At 36.6% G+C, this 20,821-nt stretch overlaps 1 protein-coding gene and 1 long non-coding RNA gene across 4 annotated transcripts in view; one reads left to right on the forward strand and one right to left on the reverse strand.

The window, feature by feature from the left end:
* LOC140975927 (uncharacterized) overlaps nucleotides 1-20,821 on the reverse strand; it is a 91,222-nt gene that overhangs the window by 28,217 nt on the left and 42,184 nt on the right. The gene's annotated exons all lie outside the window — the stretch shown is intronic.
* Nucleotides 17,325-20,821, forward strand: part of LOC140975272 (protein DA1-related 1-like) — a 40,732-nt gene continuing 37,235 nt past the window's right edge. The window contains exons 1-4 of one of the 3 annotated variants that reach the window (XM_073438886.1): nucleotides 17,325-17,583; nucleotides 17,847-18,014; nucleotides 18,120-18,238; nucleotides 18,462-18,543. In XM_073438886.1, the coding sequence (XP_073294987.1) occupies nucleotides 18,128-18,238; nucleotides 18,462-18,543 (193 nt within the window). In that variant the 5' untranslated portion in view covers nucleotides 17,325-17,583; nucleotides 17,847-18,014; nucleotides 18,120-18,127. Of the gene's footprint in view, nucleotides 17,584-17,846; nucleotides 18,015-18,117; nucleotides 18,239-18,461; nucleotides 18,544-20,487; nucleotides 20,680-20,821 lie in introns of those variants that run through there. The other 2 variants (XM_073438887.1, XM_073438888.1) reach the window with 2 other exon arrangements.

The raw sequence follows: 20,821 nt of genomic DNA on the forward strand, positions 1-20,821 counted from the left end.
CTCGGCGAATGAAACTTGCCCTTTATCAAATAAAGGACCGAGCAAAATCTTGGTGGGAAGCCGCTGAGATTGGACTGAAAGAGACAGTGATTGAAGTCACATGGGATGTCTTCAAGGCCCAGTTTTTGGAGCAGTATTCCCCTCCTTCTTATTATACTGCACAGGAGAATGAATTCAATAGTTTGCAGCAAGGAACGATGACTGTTACAGAATATGTTTCGAAGTTTTCTACTTTGTTGAAGTATGCGCCTCATGTAGCGGCAAATGCAAAAGCGAAATATAACAGGTTTGTGAATGGACTGCATCCTGCTATATATACTTTTGTCATTTCTGGTTTGCCTACGAGCTACACAGAGGCAGTTGAACGAGCAAAGGCAGCCGAAGCTAGATTAAGGCGAGGAGGTCCACAGTATACTCCTCCATCTCCAGTGACAGCTCAGCAGCCTACCTTGCGTGCGAGAGGTAGGAAGTTTAAGAAGATTGGTTCCACTATTTCCTCATCTTCTTCGAGTTCCAGTGGATCCCAGAGAGGGAGTCACGTGATTGCTCCTTATTGTAGCCATTGTGGAGGCGAACATACTATCGAGCAGTGTCGAGGTATGTTTGGCACTTGTTATCAGTGTGGATCGGAAGGCCAATTCTCTCGCGTATGTCCGAACAGGGGTACGACTTTGTCTCAACCCCAGCCAGGATTTAGAGGTGGCCCCAGTATGATGAGACATGCTGTTCCTGATTCTTCTTTCAGCAGTCGAATGTTCCACAATATCGAGGACCTGGTAGTCAGAGTGCCCAAGGCCCTCCTCAAGTTCGAGTGCATGCCATGACCGAGGATCAGGCGAAAGAAGCTCCTGGTGGTGTGATTCCAGGTATTTGCATGCTGTGCGATTATCCTGTACGTATTTTATTTGATACAAGAGCATCTCACTCATTCATATCTCATGCATTGGTTGCATCCCATGATATTATGAGTACTTCGTTGTATGATACATTGTCGATAGCCACGCCAGTAGGAAAGATTATTCTGTTTGAGTAAGTTGTGCAGAATTATGTATTGATATACGAGGATAATGTGATATTCTTGAATTTGATCGTCCTTCTAATGCACGACTTTGATTGTATTGTTGACATGGATATCTTGACAACAAATCGAGCTACTGTCGATTGTTTTCATGGAGTGGTTCGATTTCGAACCGTTAATGGACCCAAGTGGAATTTTTATGGCAAGGGTTCCCAAGCTAAAATTCCATTGGTATCCTCGTTGGAAATGTCTCGACTTTTGATTAGCGAGGATGAGGGTTATCTTATTTACGCTGTTGATGTCTCGAAGAAGGAGCCTTCTTTATCTGATATTTCTGTTGCGAAAGAATTCCCGGATGTATTTCCCGATGAGATTCTTGATTTTCCGCCTCATCGAGAAGTTGAGTTTAGTATTGATCTTGTACCGGGGACTGCACCTATTTCTAAAGATCTTTATCGTATGGCACCATTGTAATTGAAAGAATTGAAGGAACAAATACTGGATCTTGTCGATAAGGGATATATTCGACCGAGTGTATCACCTTGGGGAGCTCCAGTTTTATTTGTTCGGAAGAAAGATGGTACTATGCGAATGTGTATTGATTATAGGCAATTAAATCGGGCTACTGTGAAAAATAAGTACCCACTTCCTCGTATTGATGATTTATTTGATCAGCTTCATGGTACTTCTGTTTACTCTAAGATTGATCTTAGTTCTGGTTATCATCAAGTACGAGTTCGAGACAAATATGTGCCTAAAACTGCTTTTCCTACCAGGTATGGCCACTATGAGTTCTTGGTTATGCCGTTCGGTCTCACGAATGCTCCTGCTGTCTTTATGGATCTAATGAATCGTGTCTTCCGAAATTATCTTGACCGATTCGTTATTGTATTTATCGATGATATTCTTGTCTATTCGAAATCAAAAAAGGAGCATGTTGAACATCTGAGACTGGTACTTCAAACTCTTCGCAATGGTCATTTATATGCTAAATTGTCCAAATGCGAATTCTGGATGGATAGAGTAGTATTTTTGGGCCACGTCATCTCGAGACATGGCATATCTGTTGATCCTGCGAAGGTTGAAGCCGTATTGAATTGGCCGAGACCTACGAATGTCCCTGAGATCCGTAGCATGGGTTTAGCTGGTTATCATCGTCGTTTTATTGAAGGATTTTCGAAAATAGCTAAACTTATTACTCGACTGACACAGAAGAATCAGAGATTCATTTGGTCAGATGAATGTGAAGCTAGTTTTCTTGAATTGAAGACGAGATTGACCACAGCACATGTGCTTACTATTCCTTCAGGTACTGGAGGATTTGTGGTGTGTACAGATGCAAAGGTTTGGGCTGTGTTCTGATGCAACATGGCAAGGTGATTGCTTATGCGTCTCGTCAATTGAAATCTCATGAAACACGTTATCCTGTTCATGATCTTGAATTGGCCGCCATTGTGTTTGCTTTGAAGATTTGGCGCCATTATTTGTACGGAGAAAAGTTTGTTATTTATTCGGACCATAAGTGTCTGAAATATCTCTTTTCTCAATCTGATTTGAATATGAGGCAACACAGGTGGATGGATCTCCTGAAAGATTCTGATTGTGAGATTCAATATCACCCGGGATCGGTGAATGTTACTGCGGATTCCCTTAGCCGTAAAGTTCATGATTCTGTTTTAGCTTCTGTTAATGTCGCCAAAGTACACGAGGATATATGTACTTCTGGTTGGACTTTTCACTCGAATTGGAATTCTGTCACTGTCTCAGCATTGCAAATTGAGCCGAACTTGATATCGAAAATACGAAAGGCCCAACGAAGCGATGCTCAGATCCAAAAGTCGAAAGAACTTGTAGCTGCAGGACATCAGTCTGGATTTCAGATTTTTTCTGATGGTTTTTAAGACTTAATGGTCGGCTAGTAGTCCTTAATGAGTCTGAGTTGAAATCTGCCCTTCTTCGTGAAGCATATTGTAGCAAATACAGTATTCACCCTGGAGGTCGAAAGATGTATTTGACATTGAGACCTCAATTCTGGCGGAGACGTATGAAGAAGGACATTGTTGAATTTAGTGCGAAATGCCTTGTTTGCCAGAAAGTGAAAGCCGAGAGAATGAAACCGGAAGGATTACTTCATAGTCTTGAAATCTGAAATGGAATTGGGAACATATTGCTATGGATTTTGTGACTCATTTGCCTCGTTCTCCCAAGGGCTGTGATGCTATTTGGGTTATTATTGATCGGCTTCGAAATCTGCACATTTCATTCCATATGAGCGGACTTATCCTTATAAGAGAATGACTCATTTATACATCGAGAATATTGTGAGACTGCACCACGGTGTGCCAGTCTCGATTGTATCAGATCGTGATCCCAGGTTTGCTTCTAAATTCTGAGGTAGTTTCCAAGAAGCTATGGGTACGCGTTTGGCTATGAGTATTGCTTATCATCCTCAGACTGATGGCCAAACGGAGCGTACAATTCAAACTTTAGAAGATATGTTACGTGCTATTGTGATGGATTTCAGAATGGGATGGCATGATGCCTTACCATTGGTAGAATTTTCGTATAATAATAGATTTCAAACGAGTATTGGTATGGCACCGTTTGAAGCCTTATATGGGAGACGATGTAGATCACCGTTATTTTGGGATGAAATTGGTGAAAGACAATTGACTGGACCTGAAATAATATAGGAAATGAATGATAAAGTTCAGTTAATTCGACAGCGGATGAAAGCTACTCAGGATCGTCAAACGAGTTATGCGAATAAACGAAGACGACCCTTGGAATTCCAGAAAGGTGACAATATTTTTGAAAATATCTCCCTTTAGAGGCACTGTTCGATTTGGCATGCGAGGGAAATTGTTTCTTCGATATGTTGGACCATATGAGATCCTTGATCGAGTTGGGGATCTTGCCTATCGGTTGGCATTGCCACCAGCTTTATCTGTCATTCATGATGTATTTCATGTTTCTATGTTGAGAAAATATGAACCAGATCCATCACATGTACTTGCACCTGGTGAGGTTGAACTTGATTCTTCTCTTTCTTATGTTGAGCAACCTGTTTGTATTATGGATTGAAAGGAGAAAATATTGCGTAACAAATCGATCCCTTTAGTTCGAGTGCAATGGACACGACATGGTGTGGAGGAGTCAACGTGGGAATTGGAAAGCAAGATGCGAGAATCATATCCGCACTTGTTTGATTCTATTCCTCCTGTTCCATTGTATTCAATGTATAATAATCCATTTACTGATTTTAGTTTTGATATGTACTATAACTTGTGACATATCATATGTTTGTCAATGTTATGTATATAGAGAGATGTTTGAGATTTCGAGGACGAAATCTTTTAAGTTGGGGAGAAATGTGAGACCCCGAAAATAAAATAGTTTTGATGACATTTTGGTAAATAAGTTGAAAAATATTCAATTTATTTTGATGGTATTTTCGTAAATAATTTGAAAAATAATGAATTAATTTTAAGGACAAAATAGTAATTAGAGACATATTTTGGTTATATGAAATCCAAATGATTTGAGATTTGGATATAACGTAGAAACTCAAAGATATAGAAGTTTCATGTTTTGAGTTTTGGAAAATTTGATCGTTTGACTGGTCCAAAGGGATATACCGACGTTAAAATGTTAAATATATTATATTATATTATTAAAAATTAAAAGAAAGGAAAATTGAGGACACCACAAACAGAAGAGGTCGAACAGAGAGGTAAGGAGAGAGAGTGGAGAAATAGGTTTTTATTTTTCTTTTCGATCGTGCGACTTATCGGTTTATCCAATCGACGAACCGACTTCAGTTTTGGGATCGTTGACACGAGGTCTTCGATTTGAGGTATAAATTTTATATTTTTGGTGATGTTTGAAATTCGTCGATTTTTGGAATAAATCCGATAAATTGTTAAATCATACAGAAATTGAAGATGGTTGAATAGTGCATGATTTGAACGAAGAAGAGATGATTATAGTGATGTTATTTTGAATTATTCTCAATTTATTATAATTAGGGAATTTTAATCGTTGGATTAAGATTGAAGAATTATTTGTCAGTTATTATTAATTCTGATAAATATATGCGGTAGAATAACGACAATAAACTAAGTTTTAAAGTCGGAATTGAATTATGATATGATTTGACTTTGATATTAATTTTGGAAGTTTCAAAAGATATTTGAAACTTATATTATTGATTTTGAATTATGTTATTGATTGAAATAAATATGTTATTGATGTAGATAGATTATTATACTGATATCTTCAAGCTACATCGATTGGAACGAAGAATTGATATATGTTGCGATCGGGTAACATACGACATGTATCTGTATTATATGATATATGTTTGATTGATTGGATTGAGATTACATGTCTATATGCCTTATTTGTTGAGTTTATGTGGCGTAAATGGCATGCACGTTGAGCTATGATCCTTGGATACCATATGATTTGATTTGATTATGGGGTTTGTGAACACGATGCTATGTTTGGTATTACATGACCCTTAAAGCATAGTCATTTGTGGCCCCGATGATTGATTGAGATTGGGATTTGATGACGCTTTGTCGACGTTATCATATGAGTATCCCTGATTGAGGCCGGTGTGCCAGCTCGAGCATTGATTTGATAGCGATTCGATTGATTCTGACATGTGCTCAGTGGATGGTATTTGACCTGATACCTCCACGACATACATGCATTGCATATCATATATCATTGTTTAGATATATGTGGTATATATTGTGGTTATTTCAGACTGAGCTTTGCTCGCACCAGATGGGGCTCTTGTTGTCTTTGTATGTTGACAATGACAAGTATCTCAGGTTATCAGGAGACCCGAGATGGTACTTCTGGAAGGAGTCACAATCGAGCTGAGGTTTTATGTCTTTGTTTCCCAGTATATATATGTATCTATATACCGGGGCATGTCCCAAGAATATGATTTGTTGTTGTATGAGTTGTTTTGATTATGTGTGGGTAGATTTTATGATGTGAGATGAAATACTATTTTTAGTATTCAAATAACATATTTTGGGCTTCTTGTAAAGAAATTTTAAACTCGTTTTCCGCTGTAATTAATTAACCTTAATCAAATTGTATTGTAATAACGATTAAGAGTTAAGGGCCCCACACTCAGCCACATTGTTGATTGTGAATCAAGCAAATTTCGGCAGACACTTAATTGTGGCACCACCTCCCGTGCCCTCACACCGACTCCAGATTTTTGAAATTCGGACGTTCCAGTCTCAACGCAAATTTGTTTTTGATTTTTAGTGCAATACAAACAAAGAACACAATCTCTGATCGTGAACCCAATTTTACGAAAATTTGTTTTTGATTTTTAGTGCAATACAATCAAAGAACACAATCTCTGATTGTGGACCCAATTTGACGATCAAAAGACAGATATCCGTTTGAAGAGAGATACAAGAAGAGTCATCTCCACTAATCCCATATTAGTTTGGAGTCCAGCGTTTAAAACGCACATGTAATAATCTGCGATTATGGTTGTTTGCCATTAGTATTAATTTGAATAATCCCGTATTAATCTGGGTAAATGTATCAAAATTCATGATAGATGATCATATGATGATGCACTGAACAATTTTACCTCGGACTGTCCAAGTGGTTTTTACTTATCAAGTGAAATAATCCGCGATTATGGTTGTATGTCATTAGTCCTTTGACCAGAGATAATGTGTAGACTCTACGTACTAGCATGATCTTTGATCCATTTACCGACTTCATTGAGGGTCATTAGGTGACGAGATTGAGTATAATTTTGAAATACGTAGGAACAAATACAACGTAGTCGGGGATTCACCGTTTGTCTGTAGGTGAAGATATTGTATGTGATATGATGATTTAACAGTGCAAGGAGTCTCTGGCCATAGCAAGAAATGTGCTTTAAGAAAAAGGTGTTTTCTTAGTTGCATATACCATGTCACTACTGTTACTCAAAGATACATCACATAGTTATCGAATTCATATGCAACTCTCGATATACCAATGGTTGCAGATTCGATCGGGATATATGAGTTGAAGGGACCGTACTGTATGCTAATCATGCTTTAAGGTTCTTGCAGGCACTATAAGTGTGGGGAACCGGACGCTAATTATTTTCTTAATCATTCTTTGGGAATAATTAGATCAATTAATTAAAATTGGGTCTAAATTTTTTTATTTTTATTTTTAATACAAGTGCGGAACATAATTAAATCAGTCTGATATAAACATCAAAGATAAAGTGCAAGTCTTTTACTATTACATCAAACTCAAACTAGGGTTCAACTACTATATAACAAGTACTGAAACCTATCTACTTCTGGGTCCGAATCTCCACGCTAATTGTCATCTCTCATCTTCTTCCTGACCCTGATCATGTCCCACCTATTGCCATGCACACATACAAACATGACAACAGCCGGATAACTCCGGTGAGAAATACATACCAGTATAAACAACGTAGTCTTGCAATGTATAAAATCATATACAAAAGCATTAACAATGTGTAAATAACATGAATCATAATCTATGAAACATATAAAATACAAATCTGTAAATCAAACTCTGGCTCTCATTCTTTGACTCGACTCCATCTGGCCTAGTCTAGGGATCCCGGTTGAATAAAAACGCAACAACTCATCTACTCTCCTCAGCTAGATAGTGGTACGTTCTTATTTCCAGACTTTGGTACACTATATCGAATATCTGCAATAGAAGCTGATCTGCATTCTAAGCAACATCGATATAAACCAAACGTCCAGTGACCTGGCACCAGTGCCATTAACTTTATCCTGACTTGGCACATCTGTCGAAGACTCTCTATCTCAAAACAATCGTGTAAATCATGCTTTCTATAATCAATATAACAAGCATATAGATTCAATGAATTCAAATATATCAAATGAATAACAAATAAGTATGTGGTTTAGGGAAACTCAAGTTATATCTCACTCGAGTCATTCTCCTTGTTCAATCATTGATTTATACCTTTCTTTTGTAGTCTCGATCTGACGAAGCGAAAGTATGAATTCAAAGCTGCCAATATCAATCTGAAATAACATTCGAGAAGTACAATATCATATACTATTCAACTCAACTCAATACTTAATATGATCAATAGCAATCTACTGATGTTTCGACGGCATAACAGTACAAGCTCTATAACCCCGTCAGTCTCAACATCATAGATATAATACCACAACTTATAATCGATATCGATACAATTCATAATCTTAACAATAACAGATCATAATCTCCAATCTGTACAATCTCAATCATATCAATTCTGAAAATCATAACAATTGCATAAACGGTCTGTTCTTCGATCTGACTTCAAATATATACTGATCAGTATATCCAGAACACATAATAATAGTCAAATCACAATTCCTCCAATATGATAATTTCAAATCATATCAGAAATCAATAAAATTTACGTCCTGTTGTAGCTGTTGACAAGAGAAGCACGGTACTGTGTCCGGATTCAAATTTTGACTGTTAGATCTTGTAAAATCAGAATTCTAGTCTTCGAAGGAAATTTTCAAAATCTCCTATGGCTACCTCGGTTTTCTCCTCTGGAAATGCTGAATGGATTGAAGGATTTTAACATATATAAGCATGGCAAAACATGTGTCCCACTCAAATTCCAATATTAGCACTTTAGCCCCTGAATTCTTCACTATTTGCAATTCAGCCCTCAATAACTCTTTTTAATTCCATTTCAATCCTAATTAATTACAAAAACCATGGAATCTAATTCATCATTCCAAAATTCGTAAATTAAATAATCTCGAATTAAAATGATATAATCTCGGGCCTTACAATTCTCCCCCGCTGAGACATGATTTCGTCCTCGAAATCGCAGGCAATCAAATCACAAAAGAAAAGAAGATATAACAGAAGCTAAAATAAAAGACTCACATCAGTGAAATAACTCTGGGAATTCCTGTCTCATATCTGATTCAGTCTCCCAGGTAGCTTCCTCAATGCCATGACGACTCTACTGGACTTTCACAAGCAGAATAGTCTTCGTTCTGAACTGCTTTTCTTTACGATCAAGAATTTGAATAGGTTTCTCAACATAACTCAGACTTTCATCAAGTTCGGCCTCGTCTGGCTGAATAATATGAGAATCATCAGGGAGATATTTCCGCAACATAGATACATGAAAGACTTCATGTATTACAGATAGAGAAGGCGGAAGAGCAAGTCGATAAGCACGAGTACCAAGCTTTCCAGAATCTCATAAGGACCAATGTAACGAGGAGATAACTTCCCTCGTTTGCCAAATCTGATAACGCCTCTGAAAGGAGAAATCTTCAGAAATACTCTGTCTCCTTGCTCAAATTCTAAAGGTCGACGTCGAATAATTGCATATTTGGCCTGTCTGTCCTGAGCTGTCTTCATTCTTTTCTGAATCAGCTTCACTTTCTCAGTCATATCTCTAATCATATCGGGTCCAAACTCAGGTCCCTCAGAAATATCATCCCAATAGAGAGGGGATCTGCACTTCTTGCCATACAACGCTTCAAACGGTGCCATCTCTATACTCGTCTGATAGCTGTTGTTATAAGAAAACTCACAAAGTGGCAAAGAATCTCGCCAACTAGTGCCAAAATCTAGCACTACAGCTCTAAGCATATCCTCCAATGTCTGGATAGTCCTTTCTGACTGACCGTCTGTCTGAGGATGATATGCAGTACTCAAATGCAATGTAGTACCCAGAGCCTGCTGCAAACTGTGCCAAAAGTGTGAAGTGAATCGAGGATCACGATCTGATACAATCGACTGCGGCACACCATGCAATCTGACCACTTCTCTGACATAAATCTCTGCCATCTGGTCATCTCTGTACGTCATTCTGTACGGAATAAAACATGCTGATTTGGACAATCTGTCAATAACGACCCAAATCTCATCACAACCTCGGGAGGATCGCGGTAACTGCGTCAGAAAATCCATGGAAATGTGATCTCATTTCCATTCTGGAATCGATAAGCTATGCAGTAGACCTCATGATTTCTTTCTCTCTGCTTTCACCTGTTGGCAATTCAAACATTTAGATACAAAATCTGTGACATCTTATTTCATATGTTTCCACCAACACTGTCTTTTTAAATCGTTATACATTTTTCTGCCACCAGGATGAATGCTAAATCGACTGTTGTGCGCTTCTGTCAATATCTGCTGTCTCAACTCTGAAACATCCGGCACGACAATACGATTATTCACATACAGTACATCATCACGAACCTGATATTCTGATTGATGACCTGATCTGACCCTCAACATCAAGTTCTGAACATTCTGATCCACTTTCTGTGCTTCTTTGATTCTAACAATCAGTTCTGGCTCGGCTTGAATAGCATACAATCTCAAAGGTTGACAATCTGTCTCAAATGCTAATCCAGAAAGACAACAATCTTCAATCAAATTTGAAACACCAATAGTCGATAAGGATAAAGAACATACCTTTCGACTCAATGCATCAACTGCTGCATTCGACTTTCCCGGATAATATTTGATTTCACAATCAAAATCTTTCAACAAATCAAGCCATCTTCGTTGCCTCATATTCAATTCAGACTGTGAAAACAGATATTTCAAGCTTTTATGATCAGAATAAATCTCAAACTTCTCATCGTAGAGGTAATGTCGCCAAATCTTCAATGCAAAGACAATGGCCACTAATTCAAGATCATGAATCGGATATCGTGTCTCATGTGGCTTCAACTGTCTCGAAGCATAGGCAATGACATGGCCTCGCTGCATCAAAACATAACCCAATCCTCCGTGAGAAGCGTCACAATAAACCACAAAATCACCAGTACCTGACGGAATAGTCAACACCGGAGCACTGGTCAATCTTTTCTTTAACTCCAAGAAACTAGACTCACACTCCTCTGACCAAACAAATGGTGCATTCTTCTGGGTTAGCTGCGTAATCGGCTTTGAAATACTCAAAAAATCTCTGATAAATCGTCGATAATAGCCCGCTAGACCCAAAAAACTGCGTATCTCTGGCACAGATGTCGGTCTAGGCCAACTGATCACGGCCTCAACTTTGCTAGGATCAACAGAAATCCCATCACCAGATATGATGTGACCCTGAAATACAACCTGTCTCAACCAAAACTCACATTTGGACAGTTTTGCATATAATTTCTCAGCCCTTAGAGTTTTCAACACAATTCTCAAATGTTCAGCATGGTCAATCATATTCTTCGAATATATCAGAATATCATCAATGAAAATAATCACAAACTCATCAAGATATTTTTGAAACACACGGTTCATCAATCCCATAAATACAGATCTCAGATCGATCTTGGAATATACAGAAGAACCCTGCAACTGATCAAACAAATCATGAATGCGAGGCAAGGGATATTTGTTCTTTATCGTAGCCTTGTTCAGTTGCCGGTAGTCAATGCAAAGTCTCATTGAACCGTCTTTCTTCCTCACAAACAGTACTGGAGCGCCCCAAGGAGAAACACTCGGTCTGATGTATCCCTTGGCCAGTAAATCTTCTAACTGCTCTTTCAACTCTTTCAATGCAATTGGTGCCATTCTGTACGGAGCTCTAGAAATCGGAATTGTACCTGGTACCAATTGGATGCTGAAATCTATCTCTCTGACTGGAGGCAAACCCGGAATCTCATCTAGGAAGACGTCAGCAAACTCACATACCACTGGCAAATCTGCCAATGCTAGGCTCGATTTCAGTACGTCTACTGAATACACAAGGAATCCCTCTGCTCCTTTCTGTAATAATTGAGTCATAGATAACGCAGATATCAAAAGAATTTTAGCTCTAGAACCCTTACCATAGAATTTCCACTCATTAGCCATGTCAGGTCTGAATCTCACAATCTTATGGAAACAATCCACGGTAGCTCTGTACTTGGTTAACATATCAATACCGATAATGCAATCAAAATCAGACAACCCAAGTACAATACAATCTAACTCAATCTCATGCTCATCATACCACAGTATACAAGATCTAACAGATGTCACTGATATAAGACCTCGCCCCAAAGGTGAAGAGACAGATACTACAGTAGATAATGACTCAACAGGCAAGGACTGCATCAATACAAATCGCTCAGATATGAATGTATGAGATGCACCAGTATCTATCAATATATAAGCAGGATAACCACAAAGAGAACAGTTACCTGCAACAACATCATCAGGTGCGTCTTGTGCCTGCTCCTCAGTCAAAGCAAATACTATGGCCTGCTGTCTAGGAGCCTGGCTAACAGTCTGGCTTCCTCCTGGCCTCGGCTATGAGTGGGTAGAGGGTGGTGGATGGAAAGAGTGAACAGCATATGGTCGTCTACCAGGCTGAGCCACTGATCCAGATGATTCTGTACCCTGGGATCTCTGAGAATCTCTCTGTGGACAGACTCTGGCAAAATGTCCTGGCTGTTTACAAATTTTGCAAACGCCAAAAACTCCTCGGCATTGTTCTGTGGGATGTCTTCCACCACAAGATCTGCAATAGGCCCTTGTATAACTCTGTCGGGAACCACTGGAGCTAGATGAACTGCTCCCTGACTTCTTAAACTGTTTCTCTCTGGCTTTCAGCTGATCTTTCTTGCCACTGCTGCTGCTGCCACTCTCAAATCTAGGAGGGGGTTGTTGGAACTGCATTGAGGGTAGTTGCTGTGGTCTCGGTGCTGGTGTGACATACGAAGCTCCTCTCTGTCTAATCAAACCGGCTTCGACTCCCTTTGCTCTGTTCAAGGCATCAGCAAAGTTATTCGGTCTCATAGTGTTCACCAATGTAAATATTTCAGGATTCAGGCCATTAAACTGATCAGCAACAGCTTCGTCATTCTCAGCTACATGTGGAGCAAATCGTAATAGGGTAGAGAACTTGACCACATACTCTTCAATATTCAATTGACCCTGTCTCAAGTTTGCAAACTCTTCACCCTTGTCCTTTCTGTACGATACTGGAAAGCATCTTTGATAAAATTCAGTCTTAAAGATGTTCCACGTAATATTCGTACCTCGATGCTCCAACGCTCTCTTTGTCGTGATCCACCAATTTTTCGCAACATCATGAAACTGGTGTCCAATCAATCTGACTCTGCGCTCATTAGTGTAATCCAATGAATCAAACAGCATCTCAATGTCATCTAGCCAACTCTCACAGTCAACTGAAGTCTCAGTACCCTTCAGAGTCGGTGGATGGAACGACTGAAATCTCTTCAGCAATGTTTCCATCGATGTTGCTGTCACATCCATCAGATTCGCAGAGGTACTGCCATGTTCTGGTAAAGGACGCAAAGAAACTGCGGCTCTTCGAGGAGGCATATCTGATTATCAAAATGATTAGTAATCACTATATATATTAAATATGTTTCAGTCCTCCTCTGATCAAGAATCGGTTCTGATTCATTCTCAATAACACAAGTTACCAATCAAATCAGATAATCAAGTAAACATATAATATTTAAAGCAATAAAACATGCTATCCATTCAGAAGCAGGAAAGAAAACTCAATCTACCCCGCTCACTCTATCTTCTATCTCAGTCTAAAGGATCTATCGCTCTCATACCACCTAGTGTGGGGACCCGGACGCTAATTATTTTCTTAATCATTCTTTGGGAATAATTAGATCAATTGATTAAAATTGGGTCTAAATTTTTTATTTTTTATTTTTTAATACAAGTGCGGAACATAATTAAATCAGTCTGATATAAACATCAAAGATAAAGTACAAGTCTTGTACTTTTACATCAAACTCAAACTAGGGTTCAACTACTATATAACAAGTACTGAAACCTATCTACTTCTGGGTCCGAATCTCCACGCTCATTGTCATCTCTCATCTTCTTCCTGACCCTGATCATGTCCCACCTGTTGTCATGCACACATACAAACACGACAACGGCCGGATAACTCCGGTGAGAAATACATACCCGTATAAACAACGTAGTCTTGCAATGTATAAAATCATATACAAAAGCATTAACAATGTGTAAATAACATGAATCATAATCTATGAAACATATAAAATAAAAATCTGTAAGTCAAACTCTGACTCTCATTCTTTGACTCGACTCCATCTGGCCTAATCTAGGGATCCCGGTTGAATAAGAATGCAACAACTCATCTACTCTCCTCAGCTAGATAGTGGTACGTTCTGATTTCCAGACTTTGGTACACTATATCGAATATCTGCAATAGAAGCTGATCTGCATTCTAAGCAACATCGATATAAACCAAACGTCCAGTGACCTGACACCTCTGCCAATAACTCTGTCCTGACTTGGCACATCTGCCGAAGACTTTCTATCTCAAAACAATCGTCTAAATCATGCTTTCTATAATCAATATAACAAGCATACAGATTCAATGAATTCAAATATATCAAATAAATAACAAATAAGTATGTGGTTTAGGGAAACTCAAGTTATATCTCACTCGAGTCATTCTCCTTGTTCAATCATTGATTTATACCTTTCTTTTGTAGTCTCGATCTGATGAAGCGAAAGTCTGAATTCAAAGCTGCCAATATCAATCTGAAATAACATTCGAGAAGTACAATATCATATACTATTCAACTCAACTCAATACTGAATATGATCAATAGCAATCTACTGATGTTTTGACGGCATAACAGTACAATCTCTATAACCCCGTCAGTCTCAACATCATAGATATAATACCACAACTCATAATCGATATCAATACAACTCATAATCTTAACAATAACATATCATAATCTCCAATCTGTACAATTTCAATCATATCAATTCTAAAAATCATAACAATTGCATAAACAGTCTGTTCTTCGATCTGACTTCAAATATATACTGATCAGTATATCCAGAACACATAATAATAGTCAAATCACAATTCCTCCAATATGATAATTTCAAATCATATCAGAAATCAATAAAACTTACGTCCTGTTGTAGCTGTTGACAAGAGAAGCACGGTACTGTGTCCGGATTCAAATTTTGACGGTTAGATCTTGTAAAATCAGAATTCTAGTCTTCGAAGGAAATTTTGATAATCTCCTATGGCTACCTCGGTTTTCTCCTCTGGAAATGCTGAACGGATTGAAGGATTTTAACATATATAAGCATGGCAAGACATGTGTCCCCAATATTAGCACTTTAGCCCATGAATTATTCACTATTTGCAATTCAGCCCTCAATAACTCTTTTTAATTCTATTTCAATCCTAATTAATTACAAAAACCGTGGAATCTAATTCATCATTCCAAAATTCCTAAATTAAATAATCTCGGATTAAAATGATATAATCTCGGGCCTTACAATAAGTGATACCTAGGGGATCATGGGGCAATGATAGCAGACGCTTTTACCATGATCTGATGGGTGAAATCAGAAATGAGTTCTGACATTCTTGATCAAAGTGTTGATGAAAAGAATTGGGCTAATTAGGATAAGCCTGAATAAGAATAAATGTTGTTCTGAATCACATGCAGATGTGAACCCACAGCTGCTTGTATCCCTGAACCATTAACCGTCAAACAAAATGTTTATAAAAGAGTTCATAAGTTGATTTCATAATATGGAAGAAATGGAAGTTAGCTTAATTGGTAATTGAGGAAGGAGGGTGGAAATGTCTATTTTTTTGAAGGAATTCTCAAAACTGCCAGCTGCTAAATATGGACAGTGAAAATTTTGATTTTCGAAATTTTCAATTGTCATTATATGAACAAGATTTATATCCTTGATACATCGGCCCTTTCTGCTCGTCGATCGAGATTATAATGAGTGCATAATAATTTATTTGGTGAATTTAGAATTTACTAATTAAATGATAGTATTAGTAGTAAATACTAATGTGTACAAAATTCTCATGAAATATTCTAGAGAGGTCTAGAATTAATTAACTAATAAGTTAATTAGATAAATTAAATAATAATTATTTCATTTTAATTAATATATTTTTGCGTGCATTAATTGTGCATGTGTAAATATATTAATGTTTATAGATACAATTTATATGGAGATATAAAGATGTGTATATATAATAAAAAGCTATCATGCATTATCAAAAGTTCATAAATATATGATATAATAATATAAAAATTTCAATAAATGAAAATAAGGACTTCTGGGGAGAGTAGGATTATGAATCATAATAGGAGATGAAATCACATTTCTCTCCCACACAAATAATTCGGCCACTTCATTGTTAGATAAAGGTCTCAGTCAATTTTGATTTAGGAAACAAAATAAATTGTTGGCCAATTTAATCAAAGTTTTTTGTCATAATCCTTGATGAGTATGACAAGAACTCACGACAACTTTGTGGGAAAAAGTTGCCAAAGTCTCAGCCACTTTGTTGATTGTGAATCAAGCAAATTTCGGCAGGCATTTCCTTGTGCCGTCACCTCCCGTGTCTTCACACCGATTCTGGATTTTGGAAATTCAGACGTTCCAGTCTCAACACAAATTTGTTTGCGATTTCTAGTGCAATCCAAACAAAGAACACAATATCTTATCGTGAACCCAATTTGATGATCAAAAGACAGAAATCTGTTTGAAGAGATTTACAGAAGAGCCATCTTGACTAATCCCGGATTAGTTTGGAGTCCAGCGTTTAAAACACACATGTATACAATAAATACCCTATGGATATTAAATAACATAGCCCAATGTTAGTTTCGAGCGTCGAAACTAAAATTTTCGCTATGCCTTAGGTACGAGAAATCGGTGTCCCAACACGACGATCGAGAGAAAACTAATGTATGAGTGAGAAGTATTTGATAGTGACTTACTTTTATAATCGTTTGATTACAAATCAAAACATGCCATTTGATTCTTTTTAGATAACACGATAATAGTTAATTTTTGCAATAATATCACCAACAAGTGAATGAAGAACGACCGAGAGAAAAGCAAAAGACTATTGAGAAATATTTGATAACGACCGAGGGACTACTGACTTTTATGATCGTTTGAATACAAATAAAATTATATCATTTGATTCATTTTAAATAATATAATAAGAGTTAATTTTGGTCATTATATTTCACTAATAAAGAACTGAAAGTCGACCGAGAGAATATGAACGACTAAGAAATATTTTATAGCGATTGAGTTGCGACTTATTTATGTCATCATTTCGTTACAAATAAATTATGTCATTTCATTCTTTTTAAATAATATAGCAAGTGTTAATTTTGTTCAAATTTATTACCCCTAAAAGCCGGTCGAGAAGCATTTGTTTGCGACTTCTAAATTTTAGTTATAATTATGAAATTTTCCGAAGAAAATCAGAAAACGAAGGACATTATTTTTTTTAAAAAATTCCTAATTACCAGCAATTCGCTTTCCTATTTTTTGAAATTGGAATTTGACAAAGTCTATTGACCTAAATTCCTCGCTTTTGGTTAATCGCCGGTTTAGGAACCTCAAATTGTTCGACTGGCTGCTGATTTTGTTTTAAAGAAGCTAACAATTCAAAAGGGTCTTCTTTGAATGAGCTCCTCGGTTGGAATTCCTCGCCTGAACCAATGGACTGGCATCCCTTCCGGGCAAATGTAAGCAATTTTAATCTTATTTCTGGGCTCAAAATATTGCTCTGCTCAAACAAAACTTGGAATTTTGATATTTTTAAAATGATGACAAAGAAAAGAGGACATGAGCTCATATTGGCAAGGGAAAAAGAGCTTCATTTCACCTGCTCCATGTTGTGTTATGTATTTTGCTTACATAAGAAATAAATCTGATTTGTTTTTTTGTTTTATTTTTTTTTTGGCTGGTTAATTTGTTTTGTTCTGATTTTTGTTCTTGTACGTTCTAGGAGTTCTTCTAGGATGAATCAAATACTTTTTGGATTGGACACGTTAGCTTCTTATCCTCCACATACTCATTCAGTTCAGCGGGGAATCCTTAAAATATAATCATTTTTATCTACTTAAATACAGAAGATTGTATGACCGAGTGATCCTGCATCAACAATAACTGAAGGGTGTGTAATCTAGACCGTTTTCACAGTCCAACGAGAATTTTGCTTAAATATAGAACATTCTCTGCTCTATACTGAAAAGGTTTATTGACCATGCGACCACCACAGCTCTTCTAATGGGTTGGCTTAGTAAAATCTTCAAGGGTTCGAACCATAAAGTTTCCGAGGGGCGTTATGATTTGAGATATGGAACTGATACGCTGGAGAATGATCCCTCTACTTCTTTTGTAAGATTTAATTTTATTCCTTAATGTTTCTGTCTCTATGTCATATTATGCTCCGATATCAAAGTGAACTTACAACTTTCTCAAAATAAAATATAGTTAATTGTGCTCTTGGCGGCATGTCGTACCTTTGATGCTTTTGGATTTTTATTTATTTTGCTTAATTTCTTTAATTTTGGGCAATTTATTTGACAGAAAAACATTTTCATTGTGAATCTTAATACAGGATTCATGGTCGGAGATTGAAGACATCGACCATGCTATTGCTCTCTCTCTTTCAGAAGAAGAAAAAGCAAAATCTTTAATTGGTGAGTTTTATAGTAGCTTAATTTTGTGATATATTGGTAATCTCTGAACTATTGTTCTACGAAGAGCCTTTTGATATGCATGATGATCCCGCCAAGAAACATAGATGAAGCCATTTTTTTCTATTTTTTTTTGGATGGTTATGTGTGGTTTTTTCAATGTAAATTTCTTACTTGCATAGTGCAGCATCTTACTCGAGATTCATTAGCTTACACTTTTGTAAGGCAATCATTTTTCCTACAACCACCTGAGTGTGAGATTTTCTCCCTTTCGGCAAGAATCGTGGTTTACATAAGTTCATGTTTCATTTGCGGAAGGATTTTACACTTACAAAACCAAACAATAATTATTCCTAGCCATTATACTATGTTGCACCTAATCATTCCTAATTATTATGAAGGAAAGGATTTCAATATAGGTTTGCATGGCAAGAGTGGTGGATTGAAAGAATTGATCATTTGAGTCATTGTAAACATAAGATGACTGGATAAAGTATAATCAGTTAATGCTTTGTTTTGAATTATTGGTGGCAAGATTAAATCTGAAGACTGAAATATTGTATAAAGTGGCCTTTATATAATTTTCTTTTAATCGGAACTGTAAATATTTAATTACTTTTAAAATTTGTTCTCCCTCAACTTTTCTCCAGTAATCAACTATTGACTTTCAATTAGTTAATTCTTTGTTTTGAATTATTTTTGCCATTTTTTTTCCAACTTTATTGGATGGTTATGCATGGTTTTTTCAAATGTAAATTTCTTTCTTGCATAGTGCAGCATCTTAGTCGAGAGTCACTAGCTTGCACTTTTGTAAGGCAATCACATTTTCTACAACCACCTGAGTGTGAGATTTTCTCCCTTTCGCAAGTATCAAGTTTTACACAAGTTAATGTTTCATTTGCGGAAGGATTTTACACTTACAAAAACCAAACACTAATTATTCCTAGCCATTATAGTATGTAGCACCTAGTCATTTCTAATTATTATTAATGGTTGTAAATAGAGGAAAAGTCCTTCTATGTCGATTATTTGATGCCATGTCGATTATTAGAATATTTTTATCATTTGTTATATGTATATAAAATCTTTCATCTTCTTTTATATGTAAACAATTTATGCAATTTCCATTTATTAGATATGTTGAATTTGTGATATTAGAATATGATTTTATTAACGAACTACAAGTTGTAATTTATTTCTAAAGTCTGGTTATATCTTTGTTGTGCTGATAATATATTTACTATGAATTGTGATATAATTGGATATATCATGATAAATTGCACGGCAACAAGGATTTCATGCAGTAATATACTTTAGCTGAAAATTTGAAAGAACATTTCAAAAAAATAAATATAAAAATGAAGAGAGTGGTCATACGACTTTGATTTTCGTTAAAGATTTGGATTTTATAATTTCGATATTTGAAATGATATAATTTATGTAACTTTGTTATTTGGGTATAACTGTATAACATTAGTTTGATATTTTATTATGTAATGTTGCAATTGAAACATGTGCTTATTGAATTAATATATTATATATTTAAGTTGTAATATATTATATTCGAAAGTGTAAAAAAAATTATTTTAGGGAACCACTCAATTAAATTATGAAAAAAATATTATGAATAAAATCTCAAATACATAATTTCCAGTGTTCGAAAAATCGGCCTAGGCAATATACGCCGGCCGACCGCACCGAACTAGTGGGCCAGCCTAGGAGGACTTAGGCGGCCGATAATTACTTTTTTTGGGATTATTTTTTGAAAAGTTTTTTTGGCTAATTAAAAGCCCAAATTAAAAATATGAAAAATAATATTTATCGGCTCTAAACCAAAGTCCAATAAGAAATGCGATTTGTTGGCTTGCCATAACACACCAAAATTCATCTTATTATGTTAACACCTTGGAATCCACCTAATGACATCTAGCCCCCGCCTAGGCGCTAGGCGCTGGTCTCGCGCACCACTAGCGTCTAGGTAATTTTAGAACCATGATAATTTCTTTTAAAGTGGGCCTACCAGATGGGTCGGGTACTGAGTACGCATACCCAAATGCCACCCCTAGCGTCACAATAGAATTGGGTTTTCTCGAATCTCTTACTTGGTAGAGACTATGATTAATGGGAGATTGGAACTCCGTATGTTTCTGACCTTGAACCCAATGCTTGTGTTCAGAAAGTACCTTTCTGTACCTTCTGGGCGCTATCTAAGTATTTTTTTCTTTGCCATGTATTTTTTATATTGTATATACCTGCGCACTAAAAGTTATATTCTGTATAT

The sequence above is a fragment of the Primulina huaijiensis genome, chromosome 4 (genome assembly GCF_012295235.1).
Source record: "Primulina huaijiensis isolate GDHJ02 chromosome 4, ASM1229523v2, whole genome shotgun sequence".
Taxonomy (NCBI): Eukaryota; Viridiplantae; Streptophyta; class Magnoliopsida; order Lamiales; family Gesneriaceae; genus Primulina; species Primulina huaijiensis.